The sequence below is a fragment of the Chlorocebus sabaeus genome, chromosome 21 (assembly GCF_047675955.1).
Source record: "Chlorocebus sabaeus isolate Y175 chromosome 21, mChlSab1.0.hap1, whole genome shotgun sequence".
NCBI lineage: Eukaryota > Metazoa > Chordata > Mammalia > Primates > Cercopithecidae > Chlorocebus > Chlorocebus sabaeus.
The window spans coordinates 13,856,559-13,882,472 of record NC_132924.1 but is presented as its reverse complement, the minus strand read 5'-3'; the positions used below and the strand labels follow the sequence as shown (position 1 = coordinate 13,882,472).

General features: G+C 43.8%; 1 protein-coding gene across 1 annotated transcript; it reads left to right on the top strand.

Annotated features, from left to right (window-relative positions):
• Positions 1-1,044: 1,044 nt before the first annotated feature.
• C21H7orf57 (chromosome 21 C7orf57 homolog) lies at positions 1,045-19,509 on the top strand. Its single transcript, XM_007981365.3, has 7 exons — positions 1,045-1,163; positions 1,826-1,896; positions 7,077-7,262; positions 9,238-9,346; positions 12,910-13,066; positions 16,298-16,395; positions 19,191-19,509. Exons 1-7 carry the CDS (start codon positions 1,045-1,047, stop codon positions 19,507-19,509), a joined length of 1,059 nt encoding a protein of 352 aa, XP_007979556.3.
• Positions 19,510-25,914: the final 6,405 nt, after the last annotated feature.

The following is a 25,914-nucleotide window of genomic DNA, read 5'->3' as shown; positions in this document are numbered from 1 at the left end:
CAATTTCAAACCAAGGCTACTAACTGTTGCTGCAGTCGTTGGAACAACAGGATTTCTTTGAATGTTCTCTGTATCAACTTATCCCCTCAAACTCTCACAAGGGGTTACCACTGGGTAATTAGCCCTATTATTTTTGCCAGGGTGACATGGGGCTTTCTGGGTATCAAAAGTGTCTCCTACCGAACTGTGCCATAGCTGTTGGTGTCTATTGACCTCACCAAGCATATGCCAGATCGATAATCTTCATTCCCATGAAGCACCATTGATAATATATTCATTGTACTTTCTGTAGACCTCAAAATCCACGCAACCAAAAAGTTCGCACTTAAGCCAAGTGTTTGGAGTTCTAAACACGATTCTATATGAATATGGTCAAGAGCTTTAAAAAAAGTCTCTCAACTTACAAAACAGAATTATTCCCGAAAAATAAGATGTAAGGAAGAATGTTCACATAATTTTTTCATCAACACACAATTTCCAAATACTTATTAGTCTTTAAAAAACGCATTAGATAAGAAATTTGCAAGCAAACTTGTCTAAAATTAAGGATTCCTTTATTTATTAAGTGAACAATTACTCTTGCATCTCATTAGCAAATTCTTTTTTTTTGTATACTGGTGTTTTGTTTTGTTTTGTTTTGTTTTTAGGGTGAGACAGTTATACTTTGGAAAACATGATGCATGTCCCTAAGTTTTCTGGACCTCTCTGCAGTAACTGTGGTTCCCAGCCAGAGCAGCACGAGGACTGAGGTCTGACTCTTGCCTTGCGCCCACGTCCCCACACCCCTACACCCCCACACCCCCACACGCTTGCAGCAGTAAGGCCCTGCTCCCATCCCCGCTAAGTCCCGCCCTGCTCCCGGTGGCATCGCCGCGCAGTCCTGCCCTGGTGCGGCTCTGGGCTCAGGGCAGTTGACAGGCGGCGCCCGCGCTCCGCTTCCGGCCCTGATTGGTCCACTGCTGCCCACTAGGCTTCCCCTATTGGCTGCCAGTGATCCCGCCTCGCCCGCCGGTTGGCCGTTCAGCCGTTGCCCTGGCGACGCCGATGTTGTGGTTCCGCAGCTCCCTGGGAGTTTGGGTTTGGTTGGCTGCAGCCCGCCAGCCGTGTAAAAACTCCACCGCCGGGCGCCGCGGGCAGCACCCACGGAGACCCACGGGGAGCTGGTGAGCCTGAGCGGGCTGGAGGACAATGGGGGCGCCCACAGGGGCCCCGGCCTTGTCCACTGTGCGGAGCTCACGGTGCGGGCAGTGCGCGCCGGGGCTGGAGGGAGGGGACCACCTTGTCGCCGGGTTGGGATGAGCACAGGGCGGGATCTCCCAGCCTGCCCAAGTCCCGCGGCCCCTTGGTTACCTGTTGTTTATCTTCTCTGTACCTACTGTGTCCCTGGCGTGGACATGCCGGTACTGAATACCTGATGTGACGTATCCCCTGCTGTGTGACCCGCACGCACGCGTCTCTGCTGAATACCCCGCGTGAATGTGCCCCTGCTGTGTACCCGGAGTGCGTACGCCCCTGCTGTGTACCCTGTGTGGACATGCCCTGCTGTCTACCTGGCGTGCATGTGTTCCTGCTGTATGCCGGCGTGATGTGCTCCCTTCTGTTTACCTGGCGTCGACATGCCCCCTGCTGTATACCCTGCATGGAAGTGCCAGCGCTAGGGGATCGCAAGGCACCTGCAGGCATGTCAGGTGGAGGCGTACAGACCCACCCAGAGGGGGCGCGCAGATTTTGCTTTTGCAGCTGCAGCTTCTGGCAGCGGGTCAAGCAGGCAGCGTCCAGCGCACCCGCGAACACCAGGTCCGGCAGCATCTGTCTTTTCCCGCAGCGTGCAGCGCCTGACCATGAGGAACACGAGCAAGGAACTTCAGGGCGCCACGCACCGCTACGCTCCCTGCGGTGAGTGCGCCCTGAGCGCGTCCCGGCCAGAAAGAGCTGGGTGCGTGCACTCTGCTTGCTAGACACGCTGTGGACCCGTCGTCCTCTATGTGGGCTGGAGGGGGCTGTGAACGATGGAGGACCAAGTGATAAAACAAGTCAAAGAAAGCCACAAACTACTCCTGTGCCTGAGTGTGAAATCAAGACTTAAAGAGAAATATGAGTGGGGGAAGTCTTGTTTTTCTTTATTTTCAACAAGAGAGAACCAAGGCTACCTATCTTGGTTCAATCTGGAGCAACAGGATCCCTTGGAAGTTTTCATTGTTATAGTTCAATCCTATACAATTCTCACAACTGTGTTCCTGAATGTTGACCTGGGAAGTTTCTTTTCTAGCTGAATTCCCTAGGTATTTCATTGAATCCCTAGACCTTGCTCCTACTTTAGACCCCAAGCAAGTTAAACATACATTCTGGTTTTAGTGTCTGGATACAGGAAAAGGAATTCAGTGAGGTTCACGTCTTCTTATGTGCCAGGGTTTGAAGTGGAGGAGAGGGGAAGGAAGAATAAGTCTTGAGATGCTGTCATCTTTTTTTCTTTTTTCCTGTTGTTTTTTTTATTGGGAAAGGCTGTAAGAGGGTAGAGAAGAGGGTCGTGGGGATCAGCTGGGACAGCCGAGTTGGAGCTGGTCGGCACTCTGGAGCCAGCACATCTGCTCAGAAGTGAACCATATGTGGCCCTTCTGCATACTCTAAACATGTTGCTAGCCCAGAGCGCTACCTTGTGACTGCTATTGAAGATAATGTGGCCATGCTGGGGATTGGAAAGGGAACAGCACAGAAGGCCTGGCTGATTTGCCTTTTCCCAGTGGGCTCTGGAGCCTTTATGTGACTTCTTGGTGTCTTCTAGTGGCCTTGTCTGTATGAACAACACTAAGGAACACTAATAACTGCCAGGCACTGTTCTAAGTGCTTTATATTAATATATACTAACTCATTTAACCTCATAACAGCCCTACAAGGTAACATTACCCTCGTTTTATAGAGTTTGGAGTAATTTGTCCAAGGTCACACACTTTGTAAGTGACTCCACAGCTGTTAAGTGAGGCCACAGCAGCCTAAAGCAGGAGCCTGTGCCCCGCGGGTATGTGAGCATATAACACACTGCCTTGTGCCTTAGAGACCAGAAGAGCTGGAGGATCTTTAGTTCATCTCATAGACTGTCACAGACTGTGTTTCCTCACTGATGAAACAAGGGTACTAATATTTGGCAAACCAGAAGGCAGGGAAGGCTATATATAAAAAAATCTATATGATAGTAAATGACTGATATGGTACAAGTGCCAACAATGTGTTTTGCATGATAAAAACTGTGATAACTCTTAGTCCCTTTAACCCTCTGTGTGTGTGTGTGTGTGTGCGCGCGTGCGCGCGCATGAGGTGATCACGGTTGGTTCTTACTGATCTGGGCCCTCGCTCTCTGAGTGCCTCCTTTGCCTGCATTTAGAAATGGCCAACCAGATTAGAGTTCAGTGCCTGTTCACAGCTTCCAGTAATGAGAAGAAGGTAGAAGACACACTGTTCTCTGTGGATTAATTAGTAATCAAAACACAGAGTGGAAAAATAAAGCAACAATAAAATGCCTTCTCTCAAAAAGAAAATATTTGAACTGAATATGATCAGACTATGAAGCTGCTAAATTCTCCTATTCATTCTTAAATTGATTCTCTGTGATGTTTTGTGCAATTCTTTAAACCTTTTCCAATTTTTTTCTTTCCTTTACAAAACCATATAGTGTTTATTCAGTTATTTAATGTCCTTTAGATACTTAAAAGATTGTCTGTATTAAATACCATCCATTAAAAATTTGATGTCTAAGCTTTTAGCTTTAAAGGATGGTTACTTCTCATTTCTCTATGCTTACATGAATGGATTTATTCAGTACTATTTTCCTGTGTGTCTACTGCATTAGTCAGCATTCTCCACACCAACATAACCAACAGCATATCCATGTCTACCTTTCTATATACATACACATATATACATAGATAGATAGATAGATAGATAGATAGATAGATAGATAGATAGATGGATGTAAAGAGAGAGAGAGAGATTTGTTTTAAGGAATTTGTTTTAATGATTGTGGAGCCTGGCAGGTTCGAAATTTGCAGTGCAGACCAATAGGCTGGAGACCTAGGGAAGAGCTGATGTTGCAGTTTGAGTTTCAGAGCAGTCTGTAGGAAGAGTTTCCTCTTTCTGGGGGAATCTCATTCTTTTCTCTTAAGACTTTCAATTAATTGCCCACAAAAAGAGTCAAACTCTGTAAAATATTTAAAGAGGTTTATTCTAAGCTGAATATGAGTGGCCAAGGCCTGTGACACAGCCCCAGGAGGTCTTGAGAACATATGCCCAAGATGGTTGAGTCACAGAACGATTTTATACATTTTAGGGAGACAGAAGTCATAGGAAGACATCAATCAATCCATGTAAGGAATACATTGATTCAGTTTGAAAAGGTGGGATAACTCCAAGTATGTGTGTGTGTATGTGGGTGGGAGTTGGTTCCAGGTCATAGGTGGATTTAAAGATTTTCTGATTGGTAATTTGTTGCAAGTTATTAACCAAAGACACAGAATCAATAGAAAGTAGTGACTGGGTTAAGATAAGGAGTTGCAGAGACTAGGGTTTTTGTCATGGTAGCCACCTTCAGAGAGAGTATATGTAAACATCTTTTTTTTTTTTTTTTTTTTTTTTTTTTTTTTTTTTTTTTTGAGACAGAGTCTTGCTCTGTCACCCAGGTTGGAGTTCAGTGGCTGGATCTCGGCTCACTGCAAGCTCTGCCTCCCGGGTTCATGCCATTCTCCTGCCTCAGCCTCCCGAGTGGCTGGGACTACAGGCACCTGCCACCTCGCCCGGCTAGTTTTTTGCATTTTTTTAGTAGAGATGGGGTTTCACCGCGTTAGCCAGGATGGTCTCGATCTCCTGACCTCGTGATCCGCCCGTCTAACATCTCTTATCAGACCTAAAAAGGTGTCAGACTCAATTAATTCTCTCCTGGATCAGGAAGAGAGCTGGAAAGGGAAGGGGATTCTCTACAGAATGCAGATTTTCCCCACAAGAGCCAGCTTTGTAGGACCATTTCAAACTATGTCAAAGAAATCTATTTTGTGGTAAAATACTTCAATTTCTTTCAGGACCTGCTATCTGTCATGTGATGCTCTACTACAGTCAGGTTGCAATTTGGTCTCTGATTGCCACAAACAGTCTGTTTTTTCAGTCTTAAGATCTCTGTTTTAATGATAATGCTGGTCTGCTGTGCCTGAATTCCAAAGGAAGGAGGGTATAAGGAGGCACGTGCAACCTCCCTTCCCATTATGGCCTGAACTAGTTTTTCAGGTTTACTTTGGAATGCCCTTGGCTGAGTAGGGGGATTCATTCAGTCAGCTGGGGGATGGGGGGTGCGGGGCTTAGCATTTTATTTTTGCTTTACTCTGATTGGAGGAAGCCCACCCACATTACAGAGGACAGTCTACTTCACTCAAATGCTACTGTTTTTAATGTTATTTTCATCTAAAAAACGTCATAGACACAGCTAAAATAATGCCTTACCAATATCTGGGTACCATGGTCCAGCCAAGTTGACACATAAAATTAGACATTATATCTACCCAAGAAGAGGGTATTGTGTTAGACTCTGAACATACTGCCCCTGTGACAGTACATTCTGATAAGTGCTACTGAATACACCCAGTCACTTGTCTCACATTAATTGCATCTTTTGTATCTGACATTCTTCCTGGGTTTTGTTTCTAAAGTTCTCAATCAGGTGTGATATTTTTGTCTTATATTTGGGTATCTGGTTAATCAATTTCAGATTCAGATAGTTACCTAGAACACCAGGTGTCTGAATGCCCCGGATCTCTTCTCTCTGTGAGGATCATCAATAAACACTGGTAACTCCAGGTCCCTGGGATTTTGCCAACTCACTTGACAGAAGCTCCCAGTAGGACTCCAGGGAGTCTCCTGGGTGGTCCCAAGCCAGTCTGCAGGGCCTGTCCTGGATGCCCTCAGCTCAAGGCCTTAGGGAGCCTCATGGCTTCACCAGGCCCATGTTCAGCTTCTCTGTCCACAGCCCCTTTCTGCATGGGCTCCAATCAGGAAGGGAGGAAGGACAGAGAGTAGCTGTCCTCCTCCACTCGATTGTGCCTGGCTTCTTCACGGGAGCTTTGACGATACAAACCACACAATCTACACTCCCTGTGTTTCAACTTGATCTTTCTCAAGGGAACCAAACCCAGTCACCTTAAGAATCTCTGAGTCTCCACCTGATAAGTTTTTCCATAACACATAGGCACCTGTTTCCACCATTTTTCAGGAACCATCTAGACCTCTGGCCACCTTTCACTGCTCCCTTTGGCTTCAGGCATAAGCAAAGCCATTATTATTGAAAACAGTAATTACACATTAATAATAATGAAAGGGACAAGGAGAGAGGGAGAAGGAGAGTGATAAGGTGAGATGAACTCTCACGTGGGGAGTCTGGGTGGAGGGAAGGTACTGTACTTGCTCGTGTGGAGACGGGCTGCTGAGCTGATTCTAGCACCCTTGCTTGGTGGACAGGTCTCTTTGACCACTCCCCAGTCCCGCCTCTTCTCACTTTTGTGCTAGTGGTAAATGTGTTCAAACAGGCTGTTATTTCTGTGACAGAACTTAGATTTCAGTATTTTTAGCATACTAAATTTAGCAAATCTTGGTCAACATTTAGCCATATATTCCACAGGCTTACCCATAACATTTTATTTAAGTGATTTGGGATTTTTCAGCAATGTATATTTCCCAGCATAACCGGAAATACAGTTGTCTTATTTTTATGGAGGATTAGGAGAGAGAGAGACAGAGACCTAATGAGGCTTGGGTAACTCCCTGGGAAGCTAAAGTGCCCATGAAAGAGGCTGAGCCCTCAGAGCTTTCCCCTCGGTTGGTGCCAGTGGTGGCGTCTTGGTGGGCAGTAGAGACTGAATTGCATGGCTTGTGTTATGATTCACATCAGGAACTCAGAAGAGGGCATTTCCTTCCTTGCTAATAGGCTCTGTGGCCTGCACTACTCCACCTGATGGGGCTGTCTGCATAGACACTCTGGTAGAGGACTAGAGGCCACCCTGGCACACAGCAACAGCGTGGCCCTCTGCCTCTCTCCTCTATAGATTGGTATTACCATGTTCCAGTGAAGCGCTCTGAGAAGGCCGTGGATGCCCCACCAGCGTCCCAGATCCCAGGTCTCAGCAATTTGGGAGACTCACACGGCAGGGACCTGCCTGGGACTCGAAGATACTGGATAAAAGAAACAGATTCGGAATATGTGAAGCTCGCGAAACAAGGTGGCAGGCCTGGTGAGCTCCCGCCTGCCCTGTTCAATGTGGCAGCCTCGTGGGCAGTGATGGGGACATTTGTTCCTAATTTCTTCCATATAAAAATATTACTATAGAGTCTACATGTTTAGCTTAGGACCTTTGGAAATTTAGGTTAATTAACTAGGTGTAGGGATGGGCATGCTCTTCAGGGATGAGCTAATTTTTATGAAGTTAGAATAAATAGGCTGAATTCACAGAATTGCCTGTGTAGGATATTTCTTCTGAGTAATGCCTTTGCGATGATCCAACCTTCCCTCACCCACTTTATATTCTTATTACAAAGAGAATCTCAGGAAGTTGCCTCCAAGAGAGAATCTGTCTTTGCACGCTACCAATTCTTGGCTAATTTTTGAAAAGGTTTTGTTTCCTGTTGTTTATTCTCATTGCGGCTTGTCCTTTGTATGCAAATGTTTTAGAAAATGAAGACCATAGATGAGTTTCAGTGTGATGTTGATGAGGATCAAATTTTGATACATGATTTAATTGAGAAAGGACTGCTTAATCATGCTAAAAACTAAGGCATTTGAGCTCAACAGAAATTACTCAGAGGGTTGGGAGACCACATCTAAAATGTCTCAGAGCCAGTCTTGGGGTCAGTGACTTTGAGAGACACTAACCTTTTTTCCCCTCTGGCTGCCATTACTCCTGTGGGGATTGTCAGAAAGAAAATGGGAAGCAAAATGGCGACATCTTTGCTTTAATATTAAAAAGGTTGGACCAAACAATTTGATGGACTAGGTGTGACACTCAGAGAACAGGACCTAGACATTTTTTCTTAGATTCACCTCCTCCTGCTAAAGAACATTAAGGGGACAAACTCTGAATGTCGGTAAATCAGATAAAAGAATTGCATCAATAGTAGTTTCCTGAATGTGATCATTGTGCCATGATTATGTCAGGAATGTCTTTTGGCAACATCTGCTGAGGTATAGGGGGATGACTGGGCATTGTGTCTGCAACACGCTGCCCAATGATTCTGAAAACAATAACGACAACAAAAATAATAATGAGAGAGAGGGATAGACAAAGAGAGAAAACATAAAGCAAATATGGTAGAATATCATCTGGGGAGCCTAGGTCAGGGTACAGGGGAACTCATACTATTCATGCAATGTTTCTGTAAGTCTGACACATTTAACAATGAAAAGTGTTTTAAAAGTAAAAAAAAAAAATGAAAAGTTAAAATTTTATTATTGATAGTAATAGGTCAACCAAAGTTGTCTGCTACTGCCATGGGCACTGTTACCATTTTGCTGTCCTTATTAACAGGGAAGTCAGTTCTTCCCACTCCCTGCGTTTTGAAACCAGAGGAGGGAAGTGTGGGGAGCTAGAAAGCAAGTGGGTGAGTCGGGAGCTAGTCTCGGCCTCTGAGAAGGACCCTGTACTCTCTGTGCCTCTCAGGGTTGGCTCCAAGGTGACTGTGAAATCTCCCAGGTACCTTTTAGGGGCTTGTATCCGACTTCCCATCTGGAAACCTGGAGGGGTGGTTTCTTCTGGAAATGGTAGGGGTGGGGTTAGGGACAGCTCCACAGTGGCAGAGGACAGTCAGACTGTCCTATGCTAGGAATGGTGTGAGGGTAGCTGAAGATGAGGGAGCCAGCTCATGTGCAGTCCCTGGAGACCTCAGCAGTGGAGGGATGGGCCCGCTCCAGGAACTGGTGGATGCTGGCCTGCATAGATGCTGCTCAAGATCAAGAGCTCTGTCCAGATCTGCAAAGAGTGAGATGTGGGGAGGCATACAGGATGTCCCTTCCTGAGCACAAAGCAGGATGCCCATCTGTTAGCCTGTGCAGAGACAGGTGAGGATCAGGGATGCTCTGTTAGCCCCTGAATCCCAGAGGCAACCCCAGGGAGACCTACAGTTCCCCTTGTAAATTGAGCCTATCACTGGCAATGCTGTGCGTCTGTATAGGGGCAACGGGGTGTCTCACAGCCATGTCATTTTTTCTTTGAGATTTGTTGAAGCACTTTGCCCCTGGGACCAGAAAAGGCTCCCCGGTGGCCTACTCCCTGCCAGACTGGTATATCCACCACAGCAAGCCACCGACAGCCAACCAGCAAGAGTAAGTATCTTAAAGCACTCACATTGTTGTTTATCTTTACAGGAAAAAAAAATAGCCCAATTTGAATTTTAAAAATACAAATGTCTAATACTGATAGTAAGCATGTAATATGACAACTTCAGGTTCTCTTTTACAATAGCCCGCTCTTTGAGGGATATAGCCTAAGTTGTCAGAAAACCAGAGTTCTGGAAACCCTGGCATTTTGTGCCACCCTAGAGTTGTGTGTCTTTGGGCTCCTTCTTGGTAAATTGCGCTGTAGTGTTACCGGCGGGTCTTTGTTCTTAGAGCTCCCAAGATGGTGGCAAGCCTTTTGTTCTCTGACCTGGGGTTCTTGGCCTCACGGATTCCAAGGAATGGAATCTTGGGCCATGTGGTGAGTGTTATAGCTCTGTTAGAAGTTGTGGGTCACAGAAGAGACCCTTGGAACCCAGTGACTAGTGTTCAGCTCCATTAGGGCAAACCCAGGCACTTAGCTGTGCAGGAACAATGAGGAGCCTCTAGCCCGATGGGGAGTGTCAATGGGTGCCTCGCTGGATCAGAAGTGCAGTGGACACTCTGTGGGATCCGGAGGGGTGGAAATTAGCGGCAGGTCTGCGACGGAGGCAATCAGCAGTGGTGGACCGTGGGCAAAAGCTCAGCTCAAGCCGGAACAAACACAGACCAGAAGAGTGTGCAGTTGCAAGATTGAATACAGTGAAAACAGAGCTCCCATACAATGGGAGGGGACCCAGAGGAGTTTGCCACTGCCAGCTCAAATGCCTGGGTTTATATCCCGATCATTGTCCCTCCCCCTGTGCTCTCAGGCAACAGATGATTGACTATTTCATTATCTCCTGCTTTTAGCCTCATTGGTATTTTAGTGAGCTCTTTTTACTACCTGATTGATCAGGTGTGAGCTGAGTTACCAGTCCCGTGTTTAAAGGTGGGTGTGGTCACCTTCGCCAGCTGGGCTTAGTAATTCTTAGCAGGCCTAGGAAATCCAGCTAGTCCTGTCTCTCAGTAGGACTGACCACATCCTCCTGACGTGGAAATAGCAGCCTATCCCAAAGGGTTCTCATTAAAGACAAAAGGCACTAGGTAAAGCTACAAATATATAAAATCCTAAATTTCTATGTTCAGTATTGAGTTATGAGGAGCCATTGTTCCCATAATATTTGAAATGTCTAAGAAATTTGTATTTGTGGACATGCAAACTTTATCTCCAAAACCACCTCTCTTGGATTGAGAGGTAAAATGAAAAATCATTTCAGGCCATTTCCCCATTTTTTTTGGCTTGAAAATAAGACTACCATAGATATATTTCCAAGTAGTTATCTGGTGTTACTTGAGTGTTCTGCCATGGTCACAATATGGCTTTTGTCTTCAGGATTCTGTTTCCCTCTGTAGTTTAAAATGAATACGCAGGGTGGCTCACACCCAGGTGGGTGGATCACCTGAGGTCAGGAGTTCGAGACCAGCCTGACCAATATGGTGAAACCCCATCTCTACTAAAAATACAAAAATTAGCTGGATGTGGTGGTGTAGGCCAGTAGTCCCAGCTACCTGGGAGGCTGAGACCGGAGATTTGCTTGAACCCAGGAGGCAGAGGTTGCAGTGAGCCAAGATAGCACTGCTGCACTCAAGCCAGGGTGACAGAACAAGACTATCTCAAAAAAAAAAAAAAAAAAAGGAATACTCTGTGCTAACAGAGGTTACATCAAAGTGGATGAGCTGAGCAAGAAGAGAGAGTCTTAGAACGGGAAGCAGGAGACTGGGGGCACTCCTGCAATGCTGCTTGCGCTTGCAAGAACAGAGCAGAGCAGGCAGCCTCAGGTGAGAGTAGAGCCCGAGTACCCCAGGCAGATGTGGAAGGATGGGTTTCCTGAGCACCATTGACCCTGAGCTCTGACTGAGGGGTGCCCAGTGGTCCTGCGGCTACTGGACTCTAAGCAGCCGTGCACTTTCTTGCAGCCGAGGGCGGCTCCTGCTCTAGCTGGGTGCCCTGAGCCAACGATTAATTCTTGGGGGGAGGTGGGGGCACTTCATGTCTCTGGGGTGCTCCTGGAGAGCGTTACCTCAGGCATGCCCCTTCCTCCCATATCCACACTTCCACATGGACTTTTTCATCCCTTCTTTCTGCTTTTTCCTTCCAAACTGTTGGTACCCCTGTCCCTTTGCTGTCTCCTCCCACCCCATATGTCCTTACTAATTGTCCAAGCCTTCTAGTGATGATCTTCTTCTGGGGCCTTCAGTGTTTTTCGTCCTCCTGGGACCTTGTCCTCCTCTGGACTGCAGACCACCTGCTCCAGGTCCTGGCACAGGCCGAGGATGTGAAGAGTGGGAAGCACAGGAGAAATTCTTCCTTCACTGAAAATCTGGGAACCCAGGAGCTACAACTTAACACGCTTTTTTAAAAAAAATTGTCCCTCCCTTTGTTGTTTTCAATGCTCATCCGTCTCTGTGGGCTTTTTACTGCCCTCAGACTGTATCAGAAGTGGGAGGGCTGGGGAGAGGTGCCACTTCTCACACCTGTGCTCCCTGAGCAACTCAGTCACACTCGTGGCTTCTCTTACTGGGTATCTGCGGCCACCTTCCAAGCCTGCATTTCCAGCCTCTGACCGCTGCTCCCTGGCCTCTTCACTCGCTCTCTCGGAGGACCCCAGCCACCTCCTTTAGGTGCTTTGCTGCAGTGGTGCCCAGGACCCTACTCCTCAACCTTGCCCTTGATGCCCACTTTGCAGCCGGGGCCTCTTCTCAGCATCCTGGAGCCCTGAACAAGTGCAAATGAGGAGCAGGACATGGAGGAGGGGAGTCGCTGCAGCCCCTCAGACACTGCGTGGTTGGGGGGGTTGTGCTGCCGTGTCAAATTTGAATGCAGTGTTCTTCCCTGTTCAAACCTGGTTATGTGTACAGATGGTCCTTCGGGGATCTAAAGGCTGAAGCATTCCAGTGCCTTTGATGCCCCTTCTGTATGCGCTGTGTGTATGGGAAGACTGGTTGCTGGTTTAAATGCCCACATTAAAAATAACCATCCAACAGGAAACAGAGCATGTTATTATTATTTTAAATGAACATGTTAAATGGTAAATGTTTAGGGGTGTTTAGTTATTTTAAGGGGTCAAAGTGGTAGATGCTATTCTAAAATAAATAATTATTTTAGAAGATATGTTTTATAATTTCATATTTTAGTATATCTTGTTTTACTAATGTTGAGACCTTGTGATTTCTGAGTGGCCCTCCTGGGAGGCAGGCCCCAGAGGGGTTGGTGTGTTGTTTAGCAGGCACAGGAGGGAAAGGCCTGTCTGTGTTTTCAAGGAGGATGGGTAGTGCTGATGTCAAGAGAGACGGAAGAGAAGAGAATAAGGGAGGGAGAGAAAGAGAAAGAGGGAAAGAAGAAGAAGAGGAAAAGAGAGAGAGAGAGTGCAAGAGAGGGAGAGAGAGAGGAGAAAGGAAAGGAGGGAGACAGTGAGAGAGGGAGGAAGACAGGAGAGAGGGAGAGGGAGAGCCAGCAATGGAGATGGAAGGAAGGGAGGGAGCTGAAATGGCTCTGAGCACCTGGCTATAACTGCTGTCTGTCCCTGCAGAGTGCGGGCTGTCTCCATGCCGGATTACATGGCTCATGAAGAATTTAACCCCGATCAGGCCAACGGTAGCTATGCATCCAGAAGAGGGCCCTTCGACTTCGACATGAAAACAGTTTGGCAAAGAGAGGCTGAGGAACTTGAAAAGGAGAAAAAAAAGGTGACGAGAGCCCATAAATAGATGGCATCTGCATCCGCTTTGCTTCTGTGGCCCCGAGTAATTAAGTGCTGTGATGTTAGCTGCTGGTGGTGTCTTATGTTGCCCGTGGCATCGGCCACGTGCTCTGTATTTTAAGTTTGGATCTACTAAAAGGCAAGCAGCCACCATACTGTGGTCTTTCTTTTTCTTTTTATGAATAATGACTTTAAGAGGTAAGATTCCTTTTTGCTAAATGATTTACAGATAGTTAATGCTTATCTAGAGGAAAACTGGCTTAGCACTTCTGATCTGGCAAATACAGAAAAGGAATTTTATATTTAGTTATCCCATTTCTGAATGTTTTCATTTATTTAAGTATTAAGCGTTTTCTGGAATACTCTTTGTTGATAATAAAGGAAGAGAAGATGAATTCTCTTCTTCTATGTGAAGTCCTGGTGGTGTATTTGATCGCAAAGGAGTGACTGGCCGTGCAGTGAAGCCTTCTCAGAGGATGTGTATTTTAAGAATGCAATGAAGAAAGTTGGAAGCAATCTTGAATTGGTGACTCTGTTGTTGGGAAGTCTTGATCAGAGGCCCTTCTCTCCCCTTTCCTTGGGGCTGGAAGGAACAAGAGCCAGGCCTGCAGCTCTGCCAGGGGCTTAGTATTGCCTGGGGCTTCAGCACCACGTCTCAGATTAGTCTCAGTTCTTGCATCTCTGGGGTTTGTGAGTGAAACGGTGAAGTTCACATTACAAATAACAGTAGTGTTTGATACTGAGAATAAGAGTGAACACCGTTGTCACCTGACGGGTGACATTTGAACAGTGAAGAGACTGGATGTGTCTCAGCATAGGCGGCAGTTGTTATGAACTCTCTATGCCTGATTCCTAGACTGTTGCCTCAGCATCTTGGTTTGAAGGGAAACCCCTCAGTTTATTTTGGGGACTTGAGTAGCTGAACACCAAGTAGAATGTCAACTGGCTGCAATGGGCCACATGCTTTTTCTTTAAGATTTCCATGTCCAGCTGTGATTCGGATTTTGGGTTGTTTCCGTGATCCGTGCAAAGGCACTGGACCTTTTATTGTTGTTTTTTATTTTTATTTTTAATTAGAGAGAAGTTCTCGCTCTGTCACCCAGGCTGGAGTGCAGTGGCATTGTCATAGCTCACTACACCCTCGAACTCCTGGGCTCAAGGTCTCCTCTGCCACAGCCTCCTGAGTAGCTGGGTCTACAGGTGCATACTACCGTAGACACTCAGTCAAAATGGACCATGTTAAGAATCAGATCTATCTCTTAGTGTTGTTCAAGTGGCCAATTACACTGAGTTACAGCCTCTAGTGACAAATGAACCTTTGGATATTAACCATGGTTACAGCTCACATCTACAGAAATCTTAAAATGCTAAATGGCTATATCATTCTCAAGTCAAGTGGGGTTTCTAAGTTAGTACCCATTTACAAAAGGTGTGCTAGGGGCTGCACAAAGTTCCTGAAGCCAGCCCCTCACTGTGGGGAAGGAGATAGGGTGACAAGTGGTGGTGGTTAAAGATACACATGCTGAATATTTAACAGGTAGAGGGACACGGTGTCAGGTAAGGTGGAGGGGATGAGCACCACATCGGGATGGGCTCCGATTGCCCTAATAAGTCAACACAATCACCACTTTGGTACGAAGGTCACCTATGAGTGATGATCACATCCTGGGTGTGGGCCAGCACTTTCCTCATCTGTGCCCTGGCCCCACATGGGGCATGTGGTGGATGCTTGACAAGACTTAGGGCACCTGTGTTGCCTGTTGGTTACCAGCATTCATGGGGGTCTTGCTCACCTACAGGGTGATCGGGGGATCTTGTTTCCTTTTTTTGAATAGCCATCTTTTCTTCCTGTAATTGTTAGCAATACCTCCATGGATTTTGTTTGCTTGGTTTGTTTTTTTCCAGTTTTCCTGTAGCATTTATTTATACTTCTTTTAATAAGAAATAATTTACGTAGAGTGAAACCCATCTTTTATAGAGAACTGCTCTCCAGGTTTTGACTAAGGTGTCCCTTGTGTACCACCACAGCCATCAAGGAACATAGCAGTCCTGTCGCCCCCAGCATTTCTACACCATTTTGTGGTCAGCCCCTCACCAGACCGTTGCAAGTCCCGATCTGTTTTCAGTCTTTATAGTTCTTCCGGACAGAGCAGGAGCATCGCCATCTTGGACAAGCCTCTCATTTTAAAAGTTCACCTTAATAAAATCCACCTAAATCCAAGGGGCATTAGCCTAACGGCTAAGGTCAATGAACCACAGGTAACATCTCCAACCAGAAACATTCAAACTCCTCCCTGACCAGAGACGTGGTGGCCCCTAAATAAGCTCCCTCCAGCCAGGAAGATTCCAGGCCCGAGTTAACCGCCCTCCGGGCTGAAAGATGTCTGCCCCGAGATAACTTCCCCTCCTCCCAGAGAGTTTCCAATCCCGCCATGAACTTCTCCACACACATGGACATTCCAAGCTTCTCATAAGCCCCTCACCCTAAAACCAATATATACTTTTAGTCTGTAAGAAAAAGTGCTCCTGACCACAATCGGCCAGGAGCGCCTCTCAGGTTTTAACTAAAGAAAACCTGTCTTTGACTGTCAAGCCACATTTTGTGTTTCTTTCCTCTTTCTTTAATTCTTACACTTCCTTTTCCAGAATGTGAAATCAACGGAATCATACGGCGTGGAGTCTTTCCTGCTGGACTTCTCCAATGTGGTGTAATGCATTTATATTATGCACCTACATTACATACGCGTGGCCGTGCTGTTCCGAGTATCAGTAGTTCATTCATTTCTGTTGCTGAGTTTCATTGGCTGATCATGATACAATTTGTTTATCCATTCATTTGTTGGTGGACATCTGGTTTGCTTCCAGTTCTGGGTGATTATTACAAAAGCATACAGGTGCTTTTGTGAACATATGTTTTCATCCGGGTGTGGGAAATTCCTTCAGGACCAGGCTCTTAGCTATTCATTGTTTTTCCTCCTGAGCAGATGGCATTTTTACTCGAATATAGCAACTGCTTTTGAGTTACAGATAGTCCCTTTTACATAACTATTTTGTTGAATGAGATGATTGCTGAATTATATTTTATTGTGACCATTTACAATGACCACATTGAAAGTCCAGCCCTATAAGCTTTGTATCTTTGCTACCATTTGTGAGTTTTCTTCTAGTTGTTGAGTGCTTTCCACTAACTCAGGGTTTTGTGTGTTTCCTCACACAGCTGAGGCTACCGGCCATTGACTCAAAGTACCTGAGCAAAGCAGACACCCCATTTGGCCCTAAGGACCCTACAGGAAGTAGACTCTCCTTCCCCCCCATGTAAGTGCTTGAGCTACGCCCGCACTGTCTGGACTGGGTTTGGGTTTGGCCTTCCGTCTTTCATCCGGTGATGACTGCGCCAGTGACATCATCCACACAACTTCCCGAAGCCCTGTCTGTGGCCTGGCCTGGCTGTGCCTGTCGCCCCCTCACTGTGGTTTCTGTTCCTTCCTAATGTCATTTTGCTGCTGTTGAACACATCTGCCCTTCCAGGTCATGCTTGCTGCAGGTTGGCAGTGTGGAGGCCCTGCTTCTCCATCAGGCTGTGTCCTGCCTGAAGCACCCACCCCCTCCAAGGCACCACCCTCACCATAGTTTGCCGGGGCTGCTTGTCCTGCATGTAGGGTCCACTAGGTCCTGATGTTTCTGTGTCCAAGTCCTGAACTGAGGTGTCAGCACCTTGTAAGCGTGCTGGCTCTGTTTCCAGTCAGAAGATATAGCAGGCACACTGACATTTGCTGATCTTCCAGCTGGAGAGTGAAATCCCTGAGGCCTTAGGTGTCTTCTTACTCTCCCAGAATCCAAGTTTAATGCTAGGATAAATGTTATTAATTACCTGACTAATTCTTCAAACAGCTTCTTGTCCAATGGGGAAAAAACAATCAGATACATTGCATTGTGACAAATGCCATGACAGCACCAAGCTAGACTGATAGAGAGGGGAATATACATGTATTCATATGTGTTTATATATATGTAAGTATATAGGTATACCTAGACATGTATTTATAGATGTGCAAGAGAGAGAAAATGAAGCATTAGGAGTGGCCTTGATAACAAAGTGATTGGGCACAAGAAATCCTCCCACCTCAGCCTCCCAGGTAGCTGGGGCTATACGCATGCACCACCACACCCAGCTAATTTTTTATTTTTTGTAGAGACAAGGTCTCATTATGTTGCCCAGGCTGGTGTCAAACACCTGCACTCAAACAATCCTCCTGCCTCTGTCTCTCAAAGTGCTGAGATGGAGGCTCAGAGAGAACAGGTGGTGGGTTGCTACTGGTCGAGCTGAAAGCTCACACTACCTCTACCGTGGCAAACTGCCCTGTCACTCTTCAGTGTGGGTCAGGGTAAGATGTGAAGATGCAGTAGGTGGTGAAAGGCTAAGCTAACATCAAGAAATGACTGGAGACAAACCTGTGTAAGAGAGTAAAATAGCAGCGGGTAACCATTGATAAGGACAAGAAAGAACCAATAAGAAAGTAATCATTTCTCTTTTTTTTGAGATGGAGTCTTGCTCTGTTGCCCAGGCTGGAGTGCAGTGGTACGAACTCAGCTCACTGCAGCCTCCACCTTCCAGGTTCAAGTGATTCTCTTGCCTCAGCCTCCCAAGTAGCAGGACTATAGGTGCCTGCCACCACAGCTGGCTTTTTTTTTTTTTGAGACAGAGTCTCGCCCTGTCCCCCAGGCTGGAGTGCAGTGGTGCGATCTTGGCTCATTGCAAGCTCCACCTCCCCTCCTGGGTTCATGCGATTCTCCTGCCTCAGCCTCCTGAGTGGCTGGGACTACAGGCGTCTGCCACCACGCCCAGCTAATTTTTTGTATTCTTAGTAGAGGTGGGGTTTCACCATGTTGGCCAGAGTGATCTCGAATTCCTGACCTCAAGTGATCTGCCCGCCTCGGCCTCCCAAAGTGCTGGGATTACAGGTGTGAGCTACTGTGCCCAGCCCCCTTCCTTCCTCCCTTCCTTCCTCACTTCCTTCCGTTCCTTCCCTCCCTTCCCTCCCTCCCCTCCCTTCCTCTTCTTTCTTTCTTTCTTTCTTTCTTTCTTTCTTTCTTTCTTTCTTTCTTTCTTTCTTTCTTTCTTTCTTTCTTTCTTTCTTTCTTTCTTTCTTTCTTTCTTTCTTTCTTTCTTTCTTTCTTTCTTTCTTTCTTCTTTCTCTCTCTCTCTCTCTTTCTTTCTTTCTTTTTTCTTTCTTTCTTTCTTTTCTTTCTTTCTTTTCTTTTTCTTTCTTTCTTTTCTTTCCTTTCTTTCTTTCTCTTTTGTTCTCTTTCTTTCTCCTTCCTTCCTTCCTTCTTTCCTTCCTTCCTTTCTTCCTTTCTTTCTTTTCTTTCGTTTCTCTTTTTTCCTTTTTTCTTTTTTTTGAGACTGAGTCTCACTCTGTTGCCCAAGCTGGAGTGCAGTGGTGTGATCTCGGCTCACTGCAACCTCCAGCTGTCAGGTTCAAGCGATTCTCCTGCCTCAGCCTTCTGAGTAGCTGGGACTACAGGTGTGCGCCACCATGTCCAGCTAATTTTTGTATTTTTTGTAGAGACAGGGTTTCATCAGGTTGGCCAGGATGGCCTCGATCTCTTGACCTCGTGGCTGCCTGCCTTGGCCTCCCAAAGTGCTAGGATTATAGGCGTGAGTCACCGCACCCAGCAGGTTTTTTGTTGTTGTTTTGTTTTGTTTTTAAAGGTAGTTCTGAGCAATCCATTACTATGAAGGAAGGGGGTGGTGTTTTCTTAGGAAGGCTTCCCAGTGAAATACTAGAATTATTATTAATTCTTAATTGACTATCACAAAGAAAGATTTTGGAAGCTGAACTAAACATGCTCTCATCCCTGTACAAGGGATGCTTTGACATGCACTTGTTATGCTTAAAAATGGAGACAGTGAGACAGACAGAGAAGCAGAGGGAGATACAAAAGGGCAGAGAGAGATAGAGAGAGAAAGAGAGAGGGAGAGACAGAGAGAGAGAGGTTTGTTAGGTTTGAAGGGACAGTGACACCTATTTAGTGTGTTCACGGAATACTGCTTCTGCTTTATCATTAACCCTGTGCTTAAGTTTCACATTACTTTTACTCTTTTTAAGGCCTGGTCAAAAAAACAGTTCACCTACCAATTTTTCCAAACTCATTAGCAATGGTTATAAGGATGAGTGGTTGCAGCAGCAGCGAGCTGACTCAGGCAAGAGGACCCCAAAGATCTCCGGGGCGTCAGTGTCATCTCAGTCCCCACGAGACCCGGAAGGTCCCCAGGATGCAGCGAGGCTCCAGGACACAGAGGCTTCTGAAGGTCCTGAGGATGCCCCAGGTGAGGCACAGGCAGCCATCTGTTTACTGGAGGCTTGGTTAATTGTGATGCAGCAGCTGATGTTCTTATCGCATGATGCTTCTTGTAATGAGAAATGAGTAACCCAAAAACGATGTGAAAACACCCATAGAAGTACCAAGGTTACAGATAAGCAAGAGGGTAATACATGTTTCGCTCTTTCCTCTTTATTCAAATGAATAGCGGAAGTCATGACTTTTGGGGTTTTACATTTTATTTGTCAAAAAGTTTGATAGTCCATTTGATATAACAAACAAATAACATACCAAATAATATCAACTTTTAATCTTCCAGATCCAAAAAATGTTGACCCTAAAATGCTTAGACTTTTGCAAAAGCAACTGGTCCTTTTTGAGATCACTTTTTAAAAATTTTTGAAAATAAGTCAAAATTCAAACTTAAAATTACTCCATTATTGGCATATCTCAAACTTTGAATAATTTAGAACTTTCTCCGTAATTAGACGTTCAAAGTACTATATTAGTTTTAATTTATTATAATATTTTATTTTATTTATTTTTTGAGATAGAATCTTACTCTGTTGTCCTGACTGGAGTGAAGTGGCACAATCACAGATCACTGTAGCCTCGAACTCCTGGGCTCAAGAGATCCTCCCACCTCAGCCTCCCAAATAGCTGGGACTATAGGCATGCACCACTACACCCAGCTACTTTTTTGTTTTTCATAAAGACAAGGCCTCACTATTTTGCCCCGGCTGGTCTCAAACTCCTGGGCTCAAAAAATTCTTCTACCTCTGCCTTGCAAACTATTGAGATTACAGGTGTGAACCACTATGCACAGTCATTCATTTTTATTTTTAATAGTACAGAAAGAATTCATCTTATTTTTTCAACACATCCATCTTAACACCTATTGAGCATTATGTTCAGTATCCATAGCTCTATTAATTATTGACCATTTGCTTCTGGGAAACTTGTTTTTACTCTTGAGGCTTGAGTTATTTGATTAAGAGGAAAGATGGCGTGTTATGCCTCTTCAGACATTTCAAGTGTTTGGTGTGGTTATTTGTAAGTGAGGTCACTGCTTGCCCTTATTCCACACCCTGTTCCTTACTGTATTTGTTGAGCAAGATCTGCCACTTACTGGCTGACTCTCTCCTTTATTATCCTGGAGGATGAGATGGTGACAAGTTCATATTCAGTGTTGGTAAAAAGCACCCTATTGGCTGGGCACGGTGGCTCACGTCTGTAATCCCAGCACTGTGGGAGACCGAGGCAGGTGGATCACCTGAGGTCAGGAGTTTGAGACCTGCCTGACCAACATGGAGAAACCCCATCTCTACTAAAAATACAAAATTAGCTGCGCGTGGTGGCGCATGCCTGTAATCCCAGCTACTCGGGAGGCTGAGGCAGGAGAATCACTTGAACCCGGGAGGCGGACGTTGAGGTGAGGCGAGATTGCGCCATTGCACTGCAGCCTGGGCAACAAGAGGGAAACTCCGTCTCAAAAAAAAAAAAAAAAAAAAAAAAAAAGTGTGCCCTATTGACCTTTACAATGTCAAGAGTGTTTTCTGACTTGTTGTTTTAAGTAATATAGAATTTTTATTAACTCTTCAAGTAATTATGACTTCTTTTAATACTTGGTCTGTTTCGTTAACCTGAACAATGAATGTACTTGTTTTTTATTACAGAGTCTTCTCAAAGTGAGTATTTATAAAGTAACCTGCACCAAAACAAGACAAAAGTCTTGCACAAAAAAATCGATGGACATAGTCCTGTAATCTGAGACTACAGCCTCTGGGCAGCCTGGAATGTCCTTCTCCAAACTGCATGCATTCTGATTACAAAGCCTGTGCCATGTATGTTTTAAAAAAATCGGAGTTCCAGAAACATAACTTAGGGAGAGCAAAAAGAGGATCGCTTACACTGTTACAACATGATTCTTCTTCTTCTTCTTCTTCTTTTTTTTTTTTGAGAGGGAGTCTCACTCTGTCACCCAGGCTGGAGTTCAGTGGCGTGATCTCGGCTCACTGCAAACTCCGCCTTCCGGGTTCACGCCATTCTCCCGCCTCAGCCTCCCAAGTAGCTGGGACTACAGGCGCCCAGCGACACGCCCGGCTAATTTTTTGTATTGTTAGTAGAGACAGGGTTTCACCGTGTTAGCCAGGATGGTCTCGATCTCCTGATCTCGTGATCTGCCCGCCTCGGCCTCCCAAAGTGCTGGGATTACAGGCGTGAGTCACTGCGCCTGGCCTATTGTTCTTTTATACGTGTTACACAAGCAAAAACATACTTTAGTTCATAGGCACACACTGTATTACTCGCCATGTGAGAGTCGTACTGGAAAAGGTAAGTAAAAAGCCATGGGAGACTCCAATTTATTTTTTAGGTTACTTTTTATTTTATTTTTAATTGACTAATAATAATTGCATACAACTACGGGGTGCAATGCAATGTTTTGATACATGTACACATTGTGGCATCATTAAATAAAGATAACTAACATATCCATTACCTCAAATATACTTATGCTTTTTTTGTGGCGATCACACTTAAAATCTGTTCTTTTAACGATTTTGAAATATCCAATATATTATTATTAACTTTATTCACCTTGCTGTGAAATAGATCATTAAAACTTAACTCATCCTGTCTAAGGGAAACTTGGTACCCTTTGACCAACTTCTTCTCTTATCCCATCAACTACTAGCCCATCCCCAGCACCTGGTAACACATTCTGTTCTGCTTCTATGAGTTCAACTTTTTTAGATTCCATATATGGCTGCAATTATGCAGTATTTGTCTTTCTGTACCTGGCTTATTTTACTCAGAAGAATGTACTCCAGGTTCATCCATGTTGTCACAAATGACAGAATTTACTTCTTTTTTAAAGGCTGACTAGTGTTCCATCGTGTATATACCACATTTTCTTTCCTTATTCATCTGCTGATGCACAGTGAGGTTGATGCCATAGCTTGGTTATTGTGAATGATGCTGCGGAAAATTTGGGAGTGCAGTTATAGCTTTGTGACATACTGATTCCATTTCCTTTGATATATGCCCAGCAGTGGGATTGCTATATCATACGGGAATTCGATTTTTAGTTTTTTAAGGAAACTCCATAATGTTTTCCATTATGGCTATTCTAATTTACATTTCACCTTCAGTATGTAAGGGATCCTTTTTCTCCATATTATCGTCAACACTTACTTTTCATCTTTTTGATAATAGCCATTTTGACAGGTGTGAGATGATACCTCATTGTGGTTTTCATTTGCATTTCCCCGATGACAGTAATGTTGAGCTTTTTTTATATACCTGTTGGCCATTTACATGTCTTCTTTTCAGAAATATCTGTGCAAGTCCTTTGCCTATTTTTAAATTGGATTATTTGTTTTTTTTGCTACTGAGTTGAGTTCCTTATATATTTTGGATATTAACCCCTTATCAGACTTATTGGAAACTTATACAGTTTCCAAATATTTTTTCCTGTGCTGTGGCTTGTCTTTTTATTTTGTTGTTTGTTTCTTTTGCTTGCAGAAACTTTTTAATGTAGTCCCACTTATTTTTCCTTTTGTTGCCTGGGTTTTTGGTGTTCTATCCAAAAAATCACTGCCCAGACCAATGCTGGGGAGCTTGTTCCCTGTATTTTTTTCTACAGGTTGAGCATCCCAAATCTGAAAATCTGAAATCAAAGGAAATGCTCACTCAAACATTTCAGATTTTGGATTTTTGGATTTGGGATGCTCAACCAGTAAGTATGCAAATATTTCAAAATTTAAAGATAATTGAAATCCCAAACACTTCTGGTCTCAAGGATTTCAAATAAAGGATACTCAACCTATAGCAGTTTTACAGTTTCAGGTCTTTTGTTTAAGTCTTCATCTATTTTGAGTTGATTTTAGCATATTAAATGAGATGAAGATCCAATTTTACGTCTCTGCATGTGGATATTCAGTTTACCCAGCACCATTTATTGAAGAAACTGTCCTTTCCCTCATTGTGTGTTCTTGGCACCTTTGTTGAAAATTAATTGACTGGTAATGCGTGGGTTTATTTCTTGGCTGTATCCATTGATCTATACTTCCGTTTTTATGCCAATACCATGCGGTTTTGCTTACTCTAGCTTTCCAACATATTTTGAAATCAAATAGCATGATTCCATATATCTGCTTTTTTTTTTTTCTGTTTGCTTAAGATTGGTTTGGCTATTCAGAGCCTTTTGTGGTTCCCTACAAATTCTAGGATTTATTTTCTATTTCTGTGAAAAATGTCATTGGAATTTTGATAGGGATTGCATTGAATCTGTACATTGTTTTGGGTAGTATGGACATTTTGACAATATTAATTATTCTGATCCATGTATGTAGGCTATGTTTCCATTTATTTGTGTCTTCTTCAATTTATTGCATCCATGTTTTATAGTTTTCAGTGTACAGGTCTTTCACCTCCTTGGCTAAATTTATTGTTAAGTATTTTTTAATGCTAATGAGACTGGGATTGTTTCCTTACTTTCTTTTTCAGATCATTTGTTGTTAGTACATAGAATGCTACCAATTTTTGTCTGTTGATTTTGTATCTTGCAATTTTACTGGATTTGTTTATCAGTTTTCACAGTTTTTTGGTGGAGTCTTTAGGGCTTTCTATATATAAGATCACATTGTCACCAAACAGAATATTTCACTTGTCTCTTTATAATCTGAATGATTTCTATTTATTTTTCATGCCTAATTGCTCTGGATAAGACTTCAGGTACTAAGTCAAATAGAAGTGGTGATAGTGAGCGCCCCTGTATTTCTCCTGATCTTAGAAAAAAAGCTTTCAGTTTTCACTGGTGAATGTCATATTAGCTATGGGCTTCTCATGTATGGCCTTTATTGTGTAAAGGTACATTTCCTCTATGCTTAATTTGTTGAGAGTTTTTATCATAAAAGGATGTTGAACTTTGTTAAGCACTTTTCCTGTATCTATTAAGGTGACCATATGGTTTTTGTCCTTCATTCTGTTAATTTGGTATATCACATTTAATGATTTGCATATGTTGAACCATCCTTGCTTACCAGGGATAAATTCCACATGATCATGGTTTATGATCTTTTTAATGTGCTGTTGAATTTGGTTTGCTAGTATTTTGTTGTGAATTTTTGCATCTATGTTTATCAAGGAAATTGGCCTGTTATTTTCTTTTCTTATAGTGTCCTTGTCTGACTTTGGTATCAGGGTATTGCTGGCCTCATAAAATGAGTTTGGAAGTGCTCCTTCCTTTTCAATTTTTTTGGAACAGCTTGAGAAGAGTTAGTATGAGTTCTTCCTTTACATGTTTGGTAGAATTCACCAGTGAAGCCATTATGTCCTGGGCTTTTCTGTGATGGGAGAGTTTTTTTTTTTTTTTTTTTTTTTTTTTAACCTGATTCAATCTCCATACACATTCTTAGACTTCAGATTTTCTATTTCTTCATGATTCAGCTTTGGTGGATTGCATGATTCTAGGAATGTATCCATTTCCTCTAGACTATCCAATTTGTTGGTGTATAATCGTTCACAGTCGTCCTTTGTGGTCCTTTGTGTTTTGCAGTATCAGTTGCAACATATCCTCTTTCTTTTCTTATTTTTTTCAGTCTTTTCTTTTTTTCTCTTTTAGTCTAACTAAATATTTGTCAATTTTGTTTATAATAAGAATATTACTCTTACATTTTTGATCTTTTCTATCTTTCCTTCTGCTAACCTTCGGCTTAAATTATTCTTCTTTAGGACCTCAAGTTAAATATACAAATGCAGCAGGTACAGAAGATCAACTTCATAAGATATGATAAAGGTTTTATTATTCTGCATTGTCTTAAGAAGATAGAATTTACTTCACCATTGACAAAATATTACATATCTGATCAAGGGACTATCATTTGATATTCATATAAATGTATAAACTTTATATTGCAGGTGTTACATAATCTTTGTGTTTATATTATCAGCAAGATCTGTTTAATTTTGAAGAAACCTTTTAAGCTTTCAAATTAATGAAAGCCTAAATAAGCAGCAAAGCCCCTAAGAGCTGGAAGAATCATCATGCGGAGAAGAGGATCTGCTCTGCTTAGTTTCTGGATAGCTGAGGCGGGTGTCACTATGAAACGCTTGCTCCCACCTCAGTATCTCTGATTTCAAGGCTAATGTTAGAGCTTTTGACACCCAAACTCTCTCCACTGTCAGTCTGACCACTATTTTCCTTCCTATATTTCATTTCCTTGTTTTTTTCCTATTTTCCCATTTTCCCTGCTGTCCATCATGGTTTTAACTTTATAAACAATAGGCAATTTAGAAAGTGCCTTTTTTTCCTTCCAACTAGACATCTCTCCACTTAGAATGTGTTGCTATAACTTTCTGGAGACTAATCTTGTCAAGGCTTCTTATTTAATTTAATTTAATTTTATTTTTTTAAGATAGGATCTTGCTCTGTTGCTGGGCCTGGAGTGCAGTGGTGCAGTCGTGGCTCACTGCAGCCTTGACCTCCTGTGCTCAAGTGACCCTTGT

Bases quoted from the DNA above. Each gene is read 5' to 3' on its own strand.
- C21H7orf57 (XM_007981365.3), top strand. From the start codon at position 1,045: ATGTTGTGGTTCCGCAGCTCCCTGGGAGTTTGGGTTTGGTTGGCTGCA. The intron at 1,897-7,076 runs GTGAGTGCGCCC...TCTCCTCTATAG, and splicing joins GCACCGCTACGCTCCCTGCG to ATTGGTATTACCATGTTCCA. The intron at 7,263-9,237 runs GTGAGCTCCCGC...TTTTTCTTTGAG, and splicing joins GAAACAAGGTGGCAGGCCTG to ATTTGTTGAAGCACTTTGCC.